At 47.6% G+C, this 22088-nt stretch overlaps 2 protein-coding genes across 13 annotated transcripts in view; one reads left to right on the forward strand and one right to left on the reverse strand.

Annotated features, from left to right (window-relative positions):
* Positions 1-22088, forward strand: part of ARSH (arylsulfatase family member H) — a 53591-nt gene that overhangs the window by 3027 nt on the left and 28476 nt on the right. The gene's annotated exons all lie outside the window — the stretch shown is intronic.
* ARSL (arylsulfatase L) lies at positions 727-22069 on the reverse strand. 11 transcript variants are annotated; one of them, XM_059883977.1, is made up of 13 exons: positions 21896-22067; positions 16434-16519; positions 15339-15682; positions 14244-14287; positions 11201-11350; positions 9891-10012; positions 8671-8793; positions 6253-6679; positions 5519-5655; positions 4580-4714; positions 3957-4119; positions 1694-1815; positions 730-1143 (listed from the first exon to the last, which is right to left on the reverse strand). In XM_059883977.1, the coding sequence occupies exons 4-13, from the start codon at positions 14264-14266 to the stop codon at positions 794-796; spliced, it is 1752 nt and encodes a 583-aa protein (XP_059739960.1). In that variant the 5' UTR covers positions 14267-14287; positions 15339-15682; positions 16434-16519; positions 21896-22067; the 3' UTR covers positions 730-793.

A 22088-nucleotide genomic window follows, 5' to 3' on the forward strand; every position in this document is an offset into this window, starting at 1 on the left:
CATGCCAGGCCTCCTTGTCCATCACCAGCTCTGGAGTTTGCTCAAACTTATGTCCATTGAGTCGGTGATGCCATCCAACTATCTCATCCTCTGTCATCCCCTTCTCCTATATACATTAATATACGATATTTGTCTTTCTCAGTGTCAAAACAGAAAGACAAGTACTGGATTCTTTTTTTTTAATTGATTTATCTTTTTAATTGAAGGATAATTGCTTTATAGAATTTGGTTGGCTTCTGCTAAACCTCAACATGAATCAGCCATAGGTATACATATGTCCCCTCCCTCTTGAACCTCCTTCCCATCTGCCTCCCCATCCCACCCGTCGAGGTTGTCACCGAGCCCGTTTGAGTTCCCTGAGTCATATGGCAAATTCCCATTGCTTATGTAATTTACATATGGTCGTGTAAGTTTCCAGGCTTCCCTGGTGGCTCAGCTAGTAAAGAATCCGCCTGCAACGCGGTTGGATCTCTGGGTCGGGAAGATCCCCTATAGGAGGGCTTGGCAACCCGCTCCTGTATTCTTGCCTGGAGAATCCCATGGACAGAGGAGCCTGGTGGGGCTACAGTCCATGGGGTCGCAAAGAGTCTGGCACGACGCAGCCGCAATGTGAATTTCCATGTTACTCTTCATATATCTCAGCCTTTCCTTCCCGCCACCCCACCGCCCTGCACCAACCCCAAGCCTGGATTCTAGGTGAAAGCATTCAAGCCCACACAGGCAGGCAACTTGACTTCACACCAATGTTTTATATTTGTTTGACCCCAGTGAGCCGGTTATCACAGGCGGGCTCCTACCGGGGGTCCGCGTCCCGATCGCACCAGCAGAAGGGAAACCGACCACAGCAGGGCTGCAGCCACGGCTTCCACGTGTTGTCCGCCGCGTCCAGCTGCAGCGGAACCGGGATGAGCGTCTGGCGATGGGCCGCCACGGCCCGGGCCACGGTCTCCACCACCTGGTGAAACGAGGGCTCCGTGTCCGGCGTGAGGGCGTGGGCCTCGGAAGGGTCTCGGGACAGGTCGAAGAGCAGCGGTGGGGCGTGGTGGGTCACCCTGTTCCCCGAGCAGGGGCACACTATCTGCCCGTAACAGGCGCCCGCGCCGTCTGGCTGGAAGATGGGGGTTGTGAAGTGGACTTTCCACACTGCGCCCCCTGGAGGAAGGGGGAGAATTAGTGAACTTAACTGAATTAGTGGATTCAATTAGTGGACTTACTGAAGGTTAAGGATGGATGGTGGCCAGTCTTCTGAGCATGTTTGGGGTGGATGGGACAGCTGTAGGCTTCCCTAGTGGCTCAGACAGTACAAAATCTGGCTGCAACACGGGACACCCGTGTTCGATCCCTGGGTCGGGAAGATTCCCTGGAGGAGAAGGGCATGGCAACCCACTCCAGTATTCTTGCCCAGAGAATCCCATGGACAGAGGAGCCTGGCGGGGTTGGGGGGAGCTTCACAGTCCATGGGGTCACCAAAGAGTTTGACACGACTTAGTGACTCAACAACCACGAAACCATAGGCAAGCATTCCCATCCCACCAGGGCAGGATGACTGACAGCTAAAGGATGCTCCTGGGATCGGAAGAAAAATACCACCAAGAAGGAAGTAAAGACAATCACGTGGAAATAAAAGAAAGGCGTGAGGCAGCAGAAAAGGAGAGCAGAGGCCAAGCCGGGCCCCCGCGTGCGGCGGACTCACGGTCACGCTGGTGCCACCGGGCGGCGTGCAGAAAGCTCTCACAGTAGTGCATGAGGAACTCGTGGTCCGAGTGCCGCGCGGTCCCCTGGAGCAGGGCTAGCAGGTCCCGGCCGTCCACCACCCTGCAGGTGGGAGCGAGGGGCGAGGACTCAGGGCGGGGCCGCTGGGAGGTGGGCAAGACCCTTGAGCGAGCCCCGCCGGCAACTGGTATACCATCTGCCTGCAGGCAGGACCTTTGTTTAGAAGAGCCTGGCGGGTCCCCGCCCCCTGCTGGGGGCTGACACAAAGGTCTGCCCAGCCTTATTCTGAATGCACGGATGGGCTAATGTCTGGGAAACAGCTGCTTGGTTTTATACAGATTGGACCTTTAACTCGTCACAGAATATGTGCTGTGCATCATCCATAAGACCTGGAATCATTCCATAAATATATATAATAAAATACATATGCGTATATACAGTATATATGGGGCTTCCCTGGTGGCTCAGCTGATAAAGAATCCTCCTGCAGTGCAGGAGACCTGAGTTCGATCCCTGGGTTGGGAAGATGCCCTGAAGAAGGGAAAGGCTACCCACTGGCCTGGAGAATTCCATGGGCTGTATAGTCCATGGGGTTGCAAAGAGTCGGACACGACGGAGCGACTTGCACTTCACTCAAGATATATATGGGGCTTCCCAGTTGGTCCTCATGGTAAAGAACCTCCCTGCCAATGCAGGAGGAGTAGGTTCAATCCCTGGGTCAGGAAGATCCCTCGGAGAAGGGAATGGCAACCCACTCCAGTATCCTTGCCTGGGAAATCCTATGGACAGAGGAGCCTGGCGGGCTACAGTCCATGGGGTCCCAAAGAGTGGGACACAACTGAATGACTAACACACATACACACACTACATGTATGTATATGTACATATATGTACACACACTAACAACATATATTAGTACATAAAAACATACAATATATATCATACACACAAATATACATATATATTCTATAGGCCATATATAACACATTTACAAAATATATCAAGAAATTTACCTGTAAATGGCACAGGCTATGACCCAGAAATTCAACTTGTAGGGATTTTTACTAAAAAGATAATTACGACAAACAGTAAAATGACAAAGCCAGGTTTTGCTTTTTTTTTTTTTTTAAGGAACAAGGCTAATGTCCACCTGTAAGAGGTTATTTGAAAGAATACTGTAAAGCCATTAAAATTTTTGTCCATGCATTAAGATGTCTAAATATACATAGATATGTACATGTATATCTACAGAGATATATTTAGACATATTTTATACAAATACGTAAATATATATATATATATATATATGAATAGCCCACTCCAGTGTTCTTGCCTGGAGACAGACAGGAGCCTGGCGGCTATAGTCCATAGCATCGCAAACAGTCAGACACAATTGAAGGGACTTAGCATGCACACATATACAAGTATATAATATGTATATATAAGTATATTAAATACATCTAAATACATATAGTATACAGGTATCATATAATATGGGGCTTCCTTGGTGGCTCAGACAGTAAAGACTCTGCCTGCAATGTAGGAGACTGGGGCTCGATCCGTGGGTTGGGAAGATCCCCTGGAGAAGGGCAAGGCAACCCACTCCAGTATTCCTACCCGGAAAATCCCATGGACAGAGGAGCCTGGCGGGGGACAGTACATGGGGTTGCAAAGAGTCACACATGACTGGGAGACTAATCCTTTCACTTTCATTGTATAAATTAATTATGTATTCATCTGTATGTTAGCAAGCTTAAATTATTTTCTTTTCTTTATTTTACTCCCAAATTTTCTATGATTTTGGGGGGTGCCATATTGTACTGCATGCAGGATCTTAGTTCCCTGACTAGGGATTGAACCCACAACCCCTGCATTGGAAGTACGGAGTCTCAACCACCAGACTTCCAGGGAAGTCTCTGTAATATTTAAAGTGGAAAAAAAAAAAAAACCGGAAACATCAAAAGTCCCCACCAGGCTACGTGAAAAGGACTCTTGTGACGAACTGTCAGTAAATGTACTGGAGCGTTTCAGGGACCATCGTCCTTATACTCAAAAGGCTCCACTTTTAACTCAGGAGAAGGACATGTGTCCTCCGTAAAGCAAATACTGGAGGCCCTAATGATGAATGCTTTTCCAGGTACTGATCTCATGGGTGTTTTAGGCCCGACGAAAGGGACGGTGATGTTTGATGCACATGTTGCCTCCAGGCAACACGGAATTGCCTTCTCTGGGCCGGTCTTTACCTGTCCTGGGGCACCTGGCCGCCTGCGAGGTGCACCACAGTGGGGAAGATGTCCATCAAGCTGGTGGGCTCGTGGATCACGCGGCCGGCCGGCAGGACCCCGGGCCACCGGAATATCCCCGGGACCCGGATCCCGCCTTCCCAGCCGGCCATTCCTTTGCCTCCTGTGTTTAAACGTGAACAGGAAAGAATGCGATTCAAAATCAGGGGTTGCTTCCCTGGGTAACTAGACCCTTCTGTTCATTGCAAATCACTCTTTCTGTCCCTCTCTGTTTAAGGACATGATGACATTTAGCTCCTACACGGTCAGATTTTATTTTCCTTATTAATCTGGGTGTGGGTTTTCTACCATACTGGGGTCAGGATGTGAATGTCTCGGGAGACATTATTCTGTCCACCACTCGGGGGTCAGTATGTGGACGTCTCTGGGGACATCATTCTGTCTATCAACCACGTGTCTATAAAGGATGTGGATGTCTTTGGGGACATGATTCTGTCCACCACGGTGATCATTTGAGTTCTTCTGACTTTTATGACTTTGCTTTTGTAAACTCACATTCCGGAGGAAGGGTTGAGAATTATTGGGACGAGATGAAGACACATCCGGGAATGCTTCAGTCTCACCTTTATATATCCCATTCCAGCCACCGTATTGGTTGTTTCCAAACCGAGCCTCTAAGGATCCCCCATGATCCGATGTAAAGTAAACGAGGGTACTGTTGGTCAACCCTTCTGTATCCAAAGTCTCAAGGATCTGGCCTGCAAGGAACAGATGTGTCTGAGGTGGTCAAAACACAAGACAGTCTTTCACCAAATTTTTGGACTGCTGCATGAAAAGGAGTCTTTAGTATGAAAGCATAGCGAGTGACCAGTAATAGAAGTGTGGTACTCTAGTCTCTGTAGTCAAAGCTGTCGTTTTTCCAGTAGTCATGTACGGATGTGAGACTTGGGCCATAAAGAAGGCTGAGCGCAAAAGAACGGATGCTTTCGAACTGTGGTGCTGGAGAAGATTCTCAGGGTTCTTTGGACTGCAAGGTCAAACCAGTCCATCCTAAAGGAAGCCAACCCTGAATATTCATTGGAAGGACTGATGCTAAAACTCCAGTCCTGTGGCCACCTGATGGGAAGAGCTGACTCACTGGAAAAGACTCTGATGCTGGGGAAAGATTGAAGGCAAAAGGAGAAAAGGGCAGCAAAGGATAAGATGATGAGGTATCATCACCAACTCAATGGGCATGAATTTGAGCAAACTCTAGGAGATGGTGACGGACAGAGGAGCCTGGAGTGATGCAGTCCGTGGGGTCGCAAAGAGTCGGACACGACTTGGAGACTGAACAATCAGAAAGCATCTTTGATCTAAGAGTCATACATCTCTTTGTATATGCCCCATTCAGCCTCCAAAAAATTTCAGGAGCAGTACAAGGGTGCATGAGACATAGGACAATGTAGAGAACACTTAAAAGTGAGGGAAAAGAAGGTTATAGAGAAGAAAGGAGCGGGGGCAGAGGTGAGTATGAACCAGGCGTTAAAGTGTCCGCACAGCAACGAAGAAAAGCTACTCACCCACCATCCAGTCCATCTCTTCCGTGTTGTCCCCGTAAAGCCCGTGGGGACTCCTCCCGCGGAAGTTCTCCGTCGTGACCAGAGGGGTGTGGACGTGCAGAAAGGACACAAAAAGGAGGAAAGGTCCTTGCTTGTGTCTGAAAACCGATACAACACACCTGGCCTTATTTCTTGGCCACTTGTTTCACGGGACCCAGTTGGGTTCCAGGGAATGTCACTCAGCCTCCATTTTACCAAAATGGTCTTTCTGAGCCAGAACGATTTCACCATGCGGGCTTCCCTGGTGGCTCAGTTGGTAAAGAATCTGCTTGCAACACAGGAGACCTGGGTTTGATCCCTGGGTGGGGAAGATCCCCTGGAGGAGGAAATGGCAACCCAGTCCAGTATTCTTGCCTGGAGAATCCCATAGATAAAGGAGCCTGGTGGGCTATAGTCCATGAGGTCGTAAAGCGTCAGATATGACTCAGCGACTACAGTTTCACTTTTTTTTATACCTATTAACAAGAGGGGAAGGGGGCAGCAGAGGATGAGATGGTTGGATGGCATTGCCAACGTGATGGACGTGAGTTTGAGTAAGCTCCAGGAGTTGGTGATGGACAGGGAGGCCTGGTCTGATGCAGTCCATCGGGCCCCGAAGAGTCAGACATGACTGAGTGACCGAACAACAACCTACCCATTTTGGAAGAAGGAGACTCGGGATGCGTCTTCACCCTGAAGCGCCTTTCTGCACTCACCTTTTGACGAAGGATGAGACCTCCTGGAGCATGAGTGGCGTCGTCCTCTGAGAGCGCATGGGCTGCTCTGCAATGGAGTGATTCCGCATCAGAAAGCAGTCCGCGTGCATGATCAGGGCGCCCACCAAACAGGAAGTGGCAAAGAGCAGGAGGCACACGACGGCCGACCAGATGACCAGAGTCCAGGAGGCGCCCGGTATCAGGTGGGTGAGTTTCCCGATTGTGAGTGTGAGCGTGGCCAAGGCCACGAGCTGGAAGCAGACGTCGAGTCGACTCTCCAGGACCGCACGCTTCTCGGATAGTTCCCAGCGCTCGCAGTCTGCCATCATGCTGAACGGCATTCCGTAGAAATGGTCGAAGCCGTGATTGAGCGGGTGGTGGCAGTGATCGTCGGGAGACGCACAGCTGAGACCCAAATGCCATTTTCCTGGAAAATAGGCAAAAAAAAAAAAAAAAAAAGTGTGCAGATGTGACAATGTTCCTTTCATCTTTTGGTGAGTGGGTATGACGTGCTTGCCACATCGTGGGATGAGGTCAGGATGCAGGCAGCTGGGCAGGGGAAAGTGTTTGCTGTTATTTCCCAAGGAACCTGGCCAGGTTGGGTCAAGGCAAGATGTTCCTGTGCCCGCGTTTCTGGTGCCCGTTAAAGCTAATCACCATCTCCATCTTCCCAGAGTCTGATCGTCCTTTGAAACACCCATGAGTTGCCTGCATCTTGCTGTTTCTCAGTTGAGAACTCCATAACCAAGCCAGCAAAGGTCCATCTAGTCAAAGCTATGGTTTTTCCAGTGGTCATGTATGGATGTGAGAGTTGGACCAGAAAGAAAGCTGAGCATCAAAGAATTGATGCTTTTGAACTGAGGTGTTGAAGAAGGCTCTTGAGAACCCCTTGGACTGGATGGAGATCCAAGCAGTCCATCCTAAAGGAAATCAGTCCTGAATATTCATTAGAAGGACTGATGCTGAAGCTGAGGCTCCAATATTTTGGCCACCTGATGCAAAGAACGGACTCATTTGAAAAGACCCCTGATGCTGGAAAAGACTGAAGCCAGGAGAAGGGGGCAACAGAGGAGGAGATGGTTGGATGGCATCACCAACTCAATGGACACGAGTTTCAGCAAACTCTGGGAGATGGTGAAGGGCAGGGAGGCCTGGTGTGCTGCAGTCCATGGGGTCTCGAAGAGTCGGACACGACTGAGTGACTGAGCAACAGCAACAGATTAGAACTCCATGTGGGCTTGAGTGGGAACCTTAGAGAGATTTTGCATGCTGTTGAAAATTTGTTACTGTCACATCTGTGATGCCTCCAATGCTGTCTTGCAGATGATTTGCAGTTATATTTTTATTTTTTTAGTTTTTATTTCATATTGGAGTATTATTAACAGAGTTCTGTTAGTTTCAGATGTAGAGCAAAGTGAATCAGTGATACATATGCACGTTCTCTCTTCTTTTTCAAAATTTTTCCTCACTTAGATTATTACAGACTATTGAGCAGAGTTCCCTGTGCTGGACAGCAGGTCCTTGCTGGTTCTCCATGTTAAACACAGCAGTGTGTCCATGTCCATCCCAGACTCCCTGACTATCCCTTCCCCCATCCTTCCCCCCGGGAACCATAAGGTTATTACAGAGTATTGAGCAGAGTTCCCTGTGCTGTCCAGCAGGTCCTTGCTGGTTCTCCTTGTTAAATACAGCAGTGTGTCCATGTCCATCCCAAACTCCCACTCTAACCCCGCCCAATTTCTAAGCTTTTAAATCATAACGTATCAGAAATTTGCATGAAATGGCAAATATCTCATTCAGCTGATATTTCTGGCACATCTACTTCGCATGAAGCAACCTGGGTAGCACCATTCCACCATGCGTGGAGCTTTATGTCCAGTGAGAAATTCTACTGTGTTTCCCAACTATTTCATTTGCAAACTTTTTAGTTGAAGTGAAAGTGAAAGTCGCTCCGTCGTGTCCAACTCTTTGCGACCCCATGGACTATACAGTCCATGGAATCCCCCAGGCAAGAATACTGGAGTGGGTAGCCATTCCCTTCTCCGGGAGAATCTTCCCAACCCAGGGATCAAACCCAGGTCTCTCGCATTGCAGGCGGATTCTTTACCAGCTGAGCCACAAGTGAAGCCCAAGAATACTGGAGTGGGCAGCCTATCCCTTCTCCAGCGGATCTTCCTAACCCGGGATCGAACCGGGGTCTCCTGTATTGCAGGCGGATTCCTTACAACTGAGCTGTCAGGGAAGCCCATAGGTGAATTAAATGTCCCTATAAAAATAATGTGCCCAATACTGTTGGGCTCCTGACTATGGTTCTTTGGATCCTGCCAACAAAATTGGGATCGTCTAAACCGAGTCCAGTATAAAAGTCTTCAGAAGAAACAAATAGTAATGTGCTTAATCCTTAGAAAGTGTACATACCTATGAGTCCAGTGGTATAGCCTTTAGCTTTCAGTATTTTTGCAAAAGTTATTTCGCTGGGCGGAAGTCCTCCAGAGACCGCTGTCCACTGAAGAACACGGAGACCTTGACTGGAAACCATACCTTTGATGAAAGGTGTTCAGAGAGACGCTACAGTCAGACATCGAGTTGTATCATCACTGCTGTTGTTAAATGTTAGTCACTCAGTCCTGTCTGAGTCTTTGTGAGCCATGGAAGTAACACAGCAGGCTCCTCTGTCTATAGGATTTTAAAGGAAAAAATACTGGAGTGGGTAGTCAGTCCCTTCTCCAGGGGATCTTCCCTTCCCAGGGATTGAACCTGGGTCTCCTGCATTGCAGGCAGATTCTTTATGGTCTGAGTCCCCTACTTAATATTTTCCTTTTACCTACTTGGCTGCGCTGGGTCTTAGGCAGGCCCACAGGATCTGTTAACTGTGTGTGTGAACTCCTAGTTTCTGCATGTGGGGGTCTCAGTTTTGTGAGCAAGGATTGAACTCAGGGCCCCTGCGTTGGGTGCACAGTCAGCCACTGCACCACCAGGGAAGTCTCTGCTTTTATTATTTCAACTCAGAGTATTTGGTGGAAATCTCCACGACTCAATATGCGATGGAAAATTTAACCTTCCAACATGAGTTGACCTCATGGGCTTTATTTCTCTGCATTTTCACCCAGTATAGTTTCTTTAAAAAAAATTTTTTTTTTTATGTCTGTTTTATTTTTTGGCTACTCTGGGTCTTCATGGCTGACGTTGGGCTTTTCTCTAGTTATGGCAACTTTGTCTTTAATGGAGACAACGGTTTCAGTTTGTGGGTGAAAGGCGCTCAGTCATGTCCCAGTCTCTGCGACCACACGGACTGTAGAGTCCATGGGATTCTCCAGGCCAGAACTGCTGGAGTGGGTAGCCCTGCCCTTCTCCAGGGGAATCTCCCCAACCCAGGGACCGAACCCAGGTCTCTTGCATTGGAGGCAGATTCTTTACCGTCTGAGCCACCAGGAAAGCCCTTGAAATGTGTGGTTAAATATGGTTAAGATAGGATGTTGCATATTATGTGACTTTGACCACAATTAAATAAAAACACTTAAAAAAAAATACAGGGGGACTTGGAGCATTCTCCCGACCCTGTACCGAACAATTCATGCCTGAAGAGTTACAGAGAGCGTGTTCCTGTGCAGTGTGATTAGACAGACGGAAGGACCAACCTGATCGGAGTGGGTATCTGCCCGTTAAAAATGCTGCCCTACTCGGGGTGCACAAAGGGGCAGCGGCCAGATGCTGGGTGAGCCTCACGCCATCCGCCGCGAGGCGGTCGATGTTTGGAGTCCTGAGGAAGGAAACATTAACTCTCTTAATCCTCAGCAAACCAACACATGGCTTATTTTCCTTTCCGTAAGGCAGAGTGACATCCTACTTGATAGAAAACCTGGCAATTACCAGTGAATAACTCCCTGATTTCCTGTGCGGGCTCATTCAATCATGTCCAACTCTTTGTGACCCCGGGGGACTGTAGCCCGCCAGGAGATGACTGAAGCGACTTAGCATGATACTACGTATAAAATAGGTAACTAGTCAGAACCTACAGTACAGCATGGAGAACTCTGCTCAGTGCTCCATGGTGACCTAAATGGGAAAGAAAATGCCAAAAGAGAGGGGATACAGGTATACATATGGTGATTCACTGTACAGCAGAAACTAATACAACATCGTAAAGCAACTATACTCCGTTGAAAATTAATAACAACAAAGAAAAAAACAGGGCTAAACTTCAAATGTCTTCTGAACCATCAAAGAAACATCAACTGCAAAACTGTTTATCAATGTTTGGCCACACCTTGCTACCCGCAGGGTCTTAGTTCCCAGAGCGGGTATCGAACCCGGGTCCCTTGCATTGGAAGGCAGAGTCTTAACCACTGGGCCACCAGGGAAATCCCATCCAACTGCATTGTTTATCAAAAGCTTCCACATTGTACTGCTGAGGCTGAGATGGACTCAACAGAACATCCAGAATTGAGAGTCCAGGGTGACTCTTCACTTAGGACTCTCAGTCTTTTTCAATTTAAAATTTTTTATATGGGTGTATCATTGATTCACCATATTACATTAGTCTCTGGTGTACAGTAGAGTGATTCAGCTATTCTACACCTTTGAGCCGGCCTGAGTGCAGACGTGGGAAGAATGCAAGACTGAAGTGTTTTTAGTGGCTCAGTCGTGTCTGACTCTTTGCGACCCCACGGACTGTAGCCCACCAGGCTCCTCTGTCCATGGGATTCTCCAGGCAAGAATACTGGAGTGAGTTGCCAAGCCCTCCCCCCAGGGATCTTCCCGACACAGGGATCGAACCCGCATTTCCTGCATTGGCAGGCAAACTCCTTACCACTGAGCCACCTGGGAAGCCCCACACAATACAAAGAATGGATGTGACACAGCTCTGTTCAAGTTTGAATTGCCGACACCAAAGGTCAGATGGCTTATCGTGGACCTCTGCACCCATAAGCCGTTCTCCCGTCCTTGCCTGATGGTGGTGTTGCCATAGCAACCGACGTCTCCAATGCCGAGATCGTCCGCCATCAGAAGGAGGATGTTTGGCCGGGGACCAGGTGGAGGGCCGCAGGCTGAGGGTTTCGCACCCAGAAGCACAGCGAGTGCGAGAGCCAGCCAGCTCCTGAAAGACAAGGACCAGACAAGGCTGCGTGCGGGGTTCCATCTAAGTACACAGCCTCTGTGAGCCGGAAAGCTGGGGGCACTCGTTCAGGGGACTCTGAGAGGGGCATCCCCTTACAGGAGAGTTTGAATACATCTCTTAGGCATTTGAATCCTTTTTCTTCTTTTTAAACCTGTATGTTATATTACATTAAATATAACATATTAATTAAATGTATATTATATATATATATATATATATATATATATATATATATATATAATCATCCCATTTCAGAAGAGTTTGAATACAGCTCTTAGGCACTTGATTCTATTTTCTTCTTTTTAAAACTGTACATTACATTAAATATATATTAATTAATTGTATATTATATTTTATTATATATAATATATATATTATCATCCCATTTCAGAAGAGTTTGAATACATCTCTCTGGCATTTGATTCTTTTTTCTTCTTTTTAAAAAATGCTATATTATATTAGATATAACATATATTAATTAAATATATATTCAGAGAAGGCAATGCCACCCCAGTCCAGTACTCTTGCCTGGAAAATCCCATGGACAGAGGAGCCTGGTAGGCTGCAGTCCATGGGGTCGGTAAGAGTCGGACACGACTGAGCGACTTCCCTTTCACTTTTCCCTTTCATGCATTGGAGAAGGAAATATTATACTTTCTTAAATATAATATATATATTATCATCCCATTTCAGAAGAGTTTGAATACATCTCTCAGGCATTCAATATTTTTTCTTCTTTTTTTAGTTAAATATATATTATATTAAATATAATATATATGCTATCATCCCATTTCAGATGAAAACATCTTTTGCGCATTTTCTTTTTGTTCAAAGCAACTCGTACTTTTTTTAGATATTAGCATTGAATTTCAGAAGAGGTTGGTTACGTGTCTTAAGCATTTGATTTTTCTTCTTTTTTTTTTCTCTTTGCGACCCCATGGACTATACAGTCCATGGAATTCTCCAAGCCAGAATACTGGAGTGGGTAGCTGTTTCCTTCTCCAGGGGATCTTCCCAACCCAGGGATCGAACCCAGGTCTCCCGCATTGCAGGCAGATTCTTTACCCGCTGAGCCACAAGGGAAGCCCAATAAAACTGGAGTGGGTAGCTGTTCCCTTCGCCAGGGGCTCTTCCCGACCCAGGAATCGAACTGGGGTCTCCTGCATTGCAGCTGGATTCTTTACCAGCTGAGCCACCAGGGAAGCCCTAAATATATGTTATATTAAATTATCATCCCATTTCAGAAGAGTTTGGATACATCTCTTAGGCATTTTCTTTTTTGTTAAAAGAAACTCATACTTTTTTTTTTAATATTAGTTTCGAATTTCAGAAGAGCCTGAATACATGTCTTAAGCATTTGATTTTTCTTTTTTTTTAGTTAAAATGACTCACACTTTTTTTTTTTAAATACTATCATCCCATTTCAGAAGAATTTGAATACATCCTTTAGGCATTTGATTTTTTTTTTTCCTTTTTTAGTTTAAAAAAAACTCACACTTTGTTAATATTATGATCTCATTTCAGAAGAGCCTGAGTATACCGCTTAGGCATTTAATTTTTTTCTTTTTTAGTGAAAGACAACTCACACTTTTTAAAATGTATATTATCATCCCATTTCACAAGAGTTTGAATATATCTCTTAGGCATTTGACTTTTTTTCCCTTTCTTTCTTTTTTTTTTTTTTAGTTAAAAACAACTCACACTCTTAAAAAGAAAAATTATCATCCCATTTCATAAAAGTTTGCAAACCTCTCTTAGGCATTTTTTTCCTTTTTTTTTTTTTTGAGTTAAAAACACTCATACTCTTTTTTATTTGTTTAAATATTATCAACCTATTTCAGATTTCAGATAGTTAAAAATAACTCACACTTTAAAAATATATATTATCATCCCATTTCAGAAGAGTTTGAATACATCTCTTGTGGCTCAAATACATTCCCTTGTGACTCAGCTGGTAAAGAATCCGCCTGCAATTCCGGAGACCTGGGTTCGATCCCTGGGTTGGGAAGATCCCCTGGAGAAGGGAAAGGCCACCCACTCCAGTATTCTGGCCTGGAGAATTCCATGGACTGTATACTCCATGGGGTTGCAAAGAGTCGGACACGACTGAGCGACTTTCACTTTCACAGGCATTTGATTTTTTTTTTTAATTAAAACAACTCACACTTTTAAAATATACAGTATCAATACCATTTCAGAAGAGTTTGAATACATCTCATGTAGGCATTTGAATTTTTTGTTTTTGTCTTTTTTTTTTCTTCCCAGGCAGTCCAGCAGTTAAGATTTTGCCTTCCAATGCAGGGAGGACAGGTTTGATCCCTGATTGGGAAGCTAAGAAGGAAATGGCAACCCACTCCAGTGTTCTTGCCTGGAGAATCCCAGGGACGGCGGAGCCTGGTGGGCTGCCGTCCATGGGGTCGCACAGAGTCGGACACGACTGAAGTGACTCAGCAGCAGCAGCAGCTGGAAGCTGAGGTCCTACATGCCTGGGGGCCAAAAACCCAAAACATAAAGCAGAAGCAGTGCTGTCGCACATTTATTAACATGCACTCAGCTGCTCAGTCGCGTCTGACTCTTTGCAACCCGGGGACTGTAGCCCACCAGGCTCCTCTGCCCATGGGATTCTCCAGGCAGGAATACTGGAGTGGGTTGCCATGCCTCCAGGGGATCTTCCCCACCCAGGGATCAAACCCAGGTCTCCTGCATCGCAGGCAAATTCTTTACCATCTGAGCCCCCAGGGAACTCCAAGGGGCATTGATCAGTGACTAACTGAGAAAGACCACTTTACTATCAAGGGATTCTGAAAAACTGACCGGAAAAGACGCAGGGGCAGACAGAGAAGATGACCGATCGCCCACAGCCCTGTCTTACCAAGAGTGTTCCAGACGTAACATGGCCTCTCTTCCTTGTATTTCCTGTAAGAAATAAAGAGGTGTGTACTAACATGGGGAGTAGAAACAGAACTATTGATAATGCAGTATGTAATATAATAATAATGCTGTAAGTAATACAACGGCTCAGTGGTTAAAAAAAGAAAGAAAGAAAGAACCTGCCTGCAATGCAGGGCATGTGGGTTCAATCCCTGGGTCGGGAAGATCCCCTGGAGGAGGAAAGAGTCGGACACGACTGAGCACACAGGCAGTCCTGTGAGGCCAGTCAGCTTCGGACGCTGAGTTGCCCTAAGGCAACGGGGGCAATCCTGTGAGGCAGAGCATAGGGCACTCTTGTATACTCAAGAGTTTCAACAACAAGAGGGAAAAATTTGATTCTGCCAATACCCTGCGAAAGTTACTAAAAACCCACAAAGGATGGCTTTTCCTGGAATTTCCTAGCAATCGAGTAGTTAAGACTCTGTACTTCCAGTGCAAAGGGCGTGGGTTCAATTCGTGGTTGGAGAAACTAACATCCCGCACGCTGGCCAGTGTGGCCAAAACAAGAACAGCAACAAAAAAAGCAAACAGGGGCTTCCCTGGTGGCTCGGCGGTAAAGAATCCACCTGCCAAAGCAGGGGACGCCGGTTCCATCCCTGGGTTGGGAAGATCCCTCTTGTGGATGAACAGGGAAGCCTGTGAGTCACAAATACTGAAGTCTGTGAGCCCTAGAGCCTGTGATCTAGGATACGGCAAAGAAGACACAGCACAGCCATAAGTAGTAAAGCAATTAATCTGGAAACAAAGAACCAAAGCAGTGCTCTTCCCTACAGAAGAAGCTTTACAGACACTGGACCCTGTCTCCAGAATGCAGAACGTGGACTTCGTTAGATGTAGCTCAGGACAGAGGGGGTGATTGCTTTTGAGACCCCAAAACAAACCGCGTTTTCTCCCTTGCGGTGAAACTCCCCGAGGTGTTCTGGATTCAGGCGTGGCTGCTGGAAACCTGGTTCGGTCCAGATGGACCTTGAGGCTCACATATGGAGCCTCAAGGAAGCAAGGTTCTCCCTGGTGGCTCAGTAGTTAAAGAACCCACCTGGTAATGAGGAGACACAGGTTCGATCGCTGGGTCAGGAAGATCCCCTGGAGGAGGAAATGGCAACCATCTGCAGTCTTCTCGCCTGAAGAATCCCACAGACAGAGGAGCCTGGCCTGGCTACAGTCCACGAGGTCCCAGGCGTCGGACCTGACTCAGAGAGTGAACGACAACAGCTGGCAAAGCTGCGTTTCCCCCGAAGGTTCTAGAATCCTCGGACCTCACCCAGGTTGTGGTTTACCGGTCCTGTTTACACAAACTCCGGGACGAAGCGGATGTTCCAGTCCCGAGGCAGGCTGGTGGCGTGTTGTTTGACGAGGTCCTGGATGCCCTCGAGGTAGGTCCTTGGATCAGATGGGGCCAGTGTGCAAACAACGTGAGTGCTCACTCTGTCCTACTCCAGTCTCTGCAATCCCACAGACTGCAGCCCACCGAGCTCCTCCGTCCCTGGGATTCTCCAGGCAAGAATACTGCTCTGGGTGGCCGTGCCCTCCTCCAAGGGGATCTTCCCGACCCAGGGATTGAACCCAGGACGCCTGCGTCTCTTGCCCTGCAGGCAGGTTGGTTACCACTGAGCCTCCTGGCAAGCCTGTCCGAGCAATATCCTTGGGGCCAGACTGCAGGAAGTAGGCTAGAGTGGGTATGTCCTGGGTGGAACTCTCCTTCATCTTGACCAGGAAAAAATAAACCAGCTGGTTTGGGGTTTCTACCTTTTGTGTCTGAGTCCTGATGTGACTCGAAAAAAAAAAAAAAAAAAGAATGTAAGGCCTTTCCCAGTGGCCCAGTCGTAAAGAATCCACCTGCCGGAGAGGGAGACACGGGTTCTCTAGTCCAGGAAGATCCCAGGTGCCGAGGAGCAGCAACTAACTGAGCTGGTGCTCTTGAGGCCACGAGCTGCAGCTGCAGAAGCTTGGAGCCCGTGCTGGGCAACAAGACAAACCACTGCAGTGAGAAGCCCGCAGACCACAGCTAGAGAGGAGCCCCTGCTCGGTGGCACTAGAGAAAACTCCTTGAGCAGTAATGAAGACCCACCACAGTCCAATCAATAAATAACATTTAAAAAAAAAAAAAAAGTATACAAACATGTACCCCCACCTCCGGTGGTCCAGTGGTTAGGATTCCATGCTGCTAATTCTGGGTCCAGTTTCAATCCCTGGTCAGGGACCGAAGATCCTGCGAGACTTGAGGTGTGAGCAAAAAAAAAAAAGAAAAAGAGAGGAAAAAAAAAAAAAAGTAGAACACGTGTTTATCAAGAACGTGATAATTAATATTTTGGGCTTTTCTGCCAAGGTGGTCTTGTCGCTGCCACTTCTTTCTGCCGTTGCAGCGGGACGTGGCCCTCGACCATCCAGACAGCTGAGCTTGTTCGTCAATAAAACTGGATTTCTAAAGACAGGCTGAGTTGGTGGAAGGCACCAGAGGTTTCTGATCCCTGACATAAAGGAGGCAGGATAAAGGAAGATGCAAAATGAAGTGATAAGACATCGATACGACATGATCTCTAATACATATTTTTTATTTTTAATTCTGGTGAAAGTGAAAGTCGCTCAGTCGTGTCCGACTCTTTGCGACCCCATGGACTATACATAAGTCCCTGGAATTCTCCAGGCCAGAACACTTTAGTGGGTAGGCTTTCCCTTCTCCAGGGGAATCTTCCCAATCCAGAGATAGAACCCAGGTCTCCTGCATTGCAGGCGGATTCTTTAGCAGCTGAGATACCAGGGAAGCCCAAGAATACTGGAGTAGGTAGCTTATCCCTTCTCCAGGTCATCTTCCCACCCCAGGGATCGAACCCAGGTCTCCTGCATTGCAGGTGGATTATTTACCAGCTGAGCCATCAGGGAAGCCCTGATTGCCTTTGAATTGTGGTAAACACACACTAATTAAAAATAAAAAAGATTTGTATGGAAGAGCATGTCATATCAATATGAAATCCCTTCCCAGGAGGCACTAGTAGTAACGAAACCGCCTGCCAATGCAGGAGACCTGAGTTCCATCCCTGGCTCGGGACGATCCCCTGGAGGAGGAAACGGCAACCCTCTCCAGGATTCTTGCCTGCAGAATCCCACGGACAAGAGGAGCCTGGCGGGGCTACAGTGCATGAAGTTGGAAAAAGAGTCGGACAGGACCTGGAGACTAAACAGCAAGAAGCAGACATCTCAGAATTTCCCGTCTCCATCGTTACACGCAGAGCACCGTGGCAGTGAGCACAACTATACACCCTTGTGCAGACGTCCCCACTGCCCACATTCGGAACTAGTTCATCTCCGCAGACCGAGACTCTGTCCCCATTAACCACCCTCTTGCCCACCCCGCTCCCCCAGCCCACGGAGCCCACCCTCCTGCTTTCTGTCTCCATGAATTGGACGAGTCTAGGCTGCTTATATCCGTGCTGCTGCTGCTGCTAAGTCGCTTCAGTCGTGTCCGACTCTGTGCGACCCCATAGACGGCAGCCCACCGGGCTTCCCCGTCCCTGGGATTCTCCAGGCAAGAACACTGGAGTGGGTTGCCATTTCCTTCTCCAAAGCATGAAGGTGAAAAATGAAAGTGAAGTTGCTCAGCCGTGTCCGACTCTTCGAGACCCCATGGACTGCAGCCCACCAGGCTCCTCCGTCCATGGGATTTTCCAGGCAAGAGTACTGGACTGTACAATATTTGTCCTTTCCTGTCCAGCGTATCTCACATAGCCAAATGTCCTCATGGTTCGCCCACGTTGTAGCCTGCGTCAGAATCCCGAGACATGGCTAAATGGTATTCGGTTCTGTGGATGGACCACGTCATCTACATATGCAATATTTTGTTATTGCTTAGTTGCTCAGTCGTGTCCCACACTTTGCGACCCTGTAGGGGCCGAAGCCTGCTAAGCTCCTCTGCGCACAGGATTCTCCAGGCAAGAATCCTAGAGTGGGTTGCCATTTCTTTCTCCAGGGGATCTTCCAGACCCAGGGATCAAACCTGGGTCTCCTGCATTGGCAGGTGGATTCTTTACCGCTGAGCCACCAGGGAAGCCCATATATCCAGTATTTTTTTATTTTTTAATGAAAAAGGTTTCATGGAAACTTATTTACTATATGTAACATAGACAACCAACGGGAATTTGCTGTATGGCTCAGGAAACTCAAACAGGGGCTCTGTGTTCAACCTAGAGGGCTGGGATGGGGAGGGAGATAGGAGGGAGTTTCAAAAGGGAGGGGACATGTGTATACCTATGCCTGATTCATGTTGAGGTTTGACAGAAAACAGCAAATTTCTGTAAAGCAATCATTCTTCAATAAAAAATGAATTAAAAAAAAGAGAGACAGCATCAGGATAGCACGTGGTATGCTACTATCTGTAGCAAACAACAGGAAGAAAAGGGAAGTGTTGCATTGGTAGCTCAGTCGTGTCTGACTCTTTGCGACCCTGTGGACTGTAGCCCACCAAGCTCCCCTGTCCCTGGGATTCTCCAGGCAAGAACACTGGAGTGGGTTGCCACTTCCTCTTCCGTGAAAAGGGAGGAACACGTTTATTTGTTTGTCCACAACCTAATCTGGTGACAAGAGATGCTTTGTACAGATGAGTGGCAATCATGTCCCTTGGTGCGAGGATCACTCCTTGGGCTAACCTTCTACTTCTTTCCCTGGATACCCAATAAAGACGGAGTGTCACCAAGTGACTGGGTGACATTATGTGCAATGAAAATGCTGGTCCCTGGCAGCCTCTTTGTGGCCATGAGGAACCATAAAGCCACGCTGCTAAGTCACGTCAGTCATGTCCAACTCTGTGTGACCCCACAGACGGCAGCCCACCAGGCTCCCCCGTCCCTGGGATTCTCCAGGCAAGAACACTGGAGAGGGTTGCCATTTCCTTCTCCAATGCACGAAAGTGAAAAGTGAAAGTGAAGTCGCCCAGTCAACTCTTAGCGACCCCATGGACTGCAGCCCACCAGGCTCCTCCATCCTTTCGACCCTCCAGGCAAGAGGACTGGAGTGGGGTGCCACTGCCTTCTCTGATAAAGACATGAGGGAAGCCCAATTTTGGCTCTTGGGGGAGTCAGTGACCCTTGACATGGCATGGCTTTTGCAGTGACCCTGAGCTCTGCTTATGAGTGGACAGATTGGCTTATGTGGCCTGTGTGGTGGGGTGGGCTTCTGAGCTGGGGGCATCGTCCTTCTCCCAGCTGAGCTGTCCCGGGGGGAACCGGAAGATGTTTACGGAGGCAACCTCACACTTTGTAGGTGAATACGTTCCAGAGGTAATACCAGGGTCAAAGTTATTAAGCGACTAGACCTTAATTGTTCTGAACACACAAAAAACCATGGAGACTATGCTACGCTAGAGCAGTGTTGGCTCACACTATCGCTGTTGACGCAAACATAGTGCAACACAGATCAGAGCAGATCAGTCGATCAGTCGTGTCCGACTCTTTGCGACCCCATGAATCGCAGCACGCCAGGCCTCCTTGTCCATCACCAACTCCCGGAGACTCACGTCCATCAAGTCAGTGACGCCATCAAGTCATCTCATCCTCTGTCGTCCCCTTCTCCTCCTGCCCCCAATCCCTCCCAGCATCAGAGTCTTTTCCAATGAGTCAACTCTTTGCATGAGGTGGCCAAAGTACTGGACTTTCAGCTTTAGCATCATTCCTTCTAAAGAAATCCCAGGGCTGATCTCCTTCAGAATGGACTGGTTGGATCTCCTTGCAGTCCAAGGGACTCTCAAGAGTCTTCTCCAACACCACAGTTCAAAAGCATCAATTCTTCAGCGCTCAGCCTTCTTCACAGTCCAACTCTCACATCCATACATGACCACAGGAAAAACCATAGCCTTGACTAGACGAACCTTTGTTGGCAAAGTAATGTCTCTGCTTTTGAATATGCTATCTAGGTTGGTCATAACTTTCCTTCCAAGGAGTAAGTGTCTTTTAATTTCATGGCTGCAGTCACCATCTGCAGTGATTTTGGAGCCCAGAAAAATAAAGTCTGACACTGTTTCCACTGTTTCCCCATCTATTTCCCATGAAGTGGTGGGACCGGATGCCATGATCTTTGTTTTCTGAATGTTGGGCTTTAAGCCAACTTTTACACTCTCCACTTTCACTTTCATCAAGAGGCTTTTGAGTTCCTCTTCACTTTCTGCCATAAGGGTGGTGTCATCTGCATATCTGAGGTTATTGATATTTCTCCCAGCAATATTGATTCCAGTTTGTGTTTCTTCCAGTCCAGCGTTTCTCATGATGTACTCTGCATATAAGTTAAATAAGCAGGGTGACAATATACAGCCTTGACAAACTCCTTTTCCTATTTGGAACCAGTCTGTTGTTCCATGTCCAGTTCTAACTGTTGCTTCCTGACCTGCATACCAATTTCTCAAGAGGCAGATCAGGTGGTCTGGTATTCCCATCTCTTTCAGAATTTTCCACAGTTTATTGTGATCCACACAGTCAAAGGCTTTGGCATAGTCAATAAAGCAAAAATAGATGTTTTCCTGGAACTCTCTTGCTTTTTCCATGATCCAGTGGATGTTGGTAATTTGATCTCTGGTTCCTCTGCCTTTTCTAAAACCAGCTTGAACATCAGGAAGTTCACGGTTCACATATTGCTGAAGCCTGGCTTGGAGAATTTTGAGCAATACTTTACTAGCATGTAAGATGAGTGCAATTGTGCAGTAGTTTGAGCATTCTTTGGCATTGCCTTTCTTTAGCATTGGAATGAAAACTGACCTTTTCCAGTCCTGTGGCCACTGCTGAGTTTTCCAAATGTGCTGGCATATTGAGTGCAGCACTTTCACAGCATCATCTTTCAGGATTTGGAATAGCTCAACTGGAATTCCATCACCTCCACTAGCTTTTGCGTGTATCAAACTGTCCCCTTTGTACACGGCAGACTCTCACAATGTTATCTGCTATTTATATCTCCATTAAAAAAAAAAGATACAGAAAAAGAGAAAGACAGCCCTTCAGTGAAGTAATACCTATAATTTAGCCTTTGATGCGCTTCCAGGGCAGAAGGAATTGCAAGCCCCTGGCTTTCTGGCCACCCTCCAGAGCCCGGGCAGCACGCTTCGCTTCTCCACTACGCTCCGGGCTCCGTTCCCAGACCCGCTTCGGTTTTGAATCTCAGCATCTCTTCAGTGCTCAGTCCTCTGTGCTCCGAAATCTCTTAGCATCTGAGATCTACTCTGCAGAGCATTCCTCTGTTCGCGACCCCGTGGACTGTAGCCCACCAGACTCCTCTGCCCATGGAGTTCTCCAGGCAATGATTCTGGACTGGGTTGCCATGCCCTCCTCCAGGGGATCTTCCCGACCCAGGGATCTAACCCAGGTCTGGCAGAATCTTTACCGTCTGAGCCACCAGGGAAGCCCTCTCTTTCGCTATTTAATTCTGCAGTCCTTCCAGAAACCCTGCCTGGAGGCAACATCTGACATGGATATCTTTGTTTTCTTTTTTCTTTTTTAAGAAAATTTGCCTGCCAAGTACAGCCAGACTCCGGAGGGGTGCCAGGCAGCCACGTGTGGGCTGAGGGTCACCAGCCTGGCTGGCTGCTGCTTGGAGAACAAATTAAGAAAAGCGGGTTACCTGCAAGACAGTCTGGGAGCCCGGGCAGCCGAGGTCAGCGGGCAGCGGGGACGTGATCTCAGGCTCTGACCCCGGGAGGTCCGTGCGGTCCACGCATGTGCGGCTGATTCACTCTCCGGAGTAACAGTAGTCCCGCCTCAACCAAGTTAGGCTGTGCGCGTAATCAGCAAATCTTACGCTCTGCAAAATAGCA

This window comes from Bos taurus, chromosome Y (assembly GCF_002263795.3).
Source record: "Bos taurus isolate L1 Dominette 01449 registration number 42190680 breed Hereford chromosome Y, ARS-UCD2.0, whole genome shotgun sequence".
NCBI classification, from domain to species: domain Eukaryota; kingdom Metazoa; phylum Chordata; class Mammalia; order Artiodactyla; family Bovidae; genus Bos; species Bos taurus.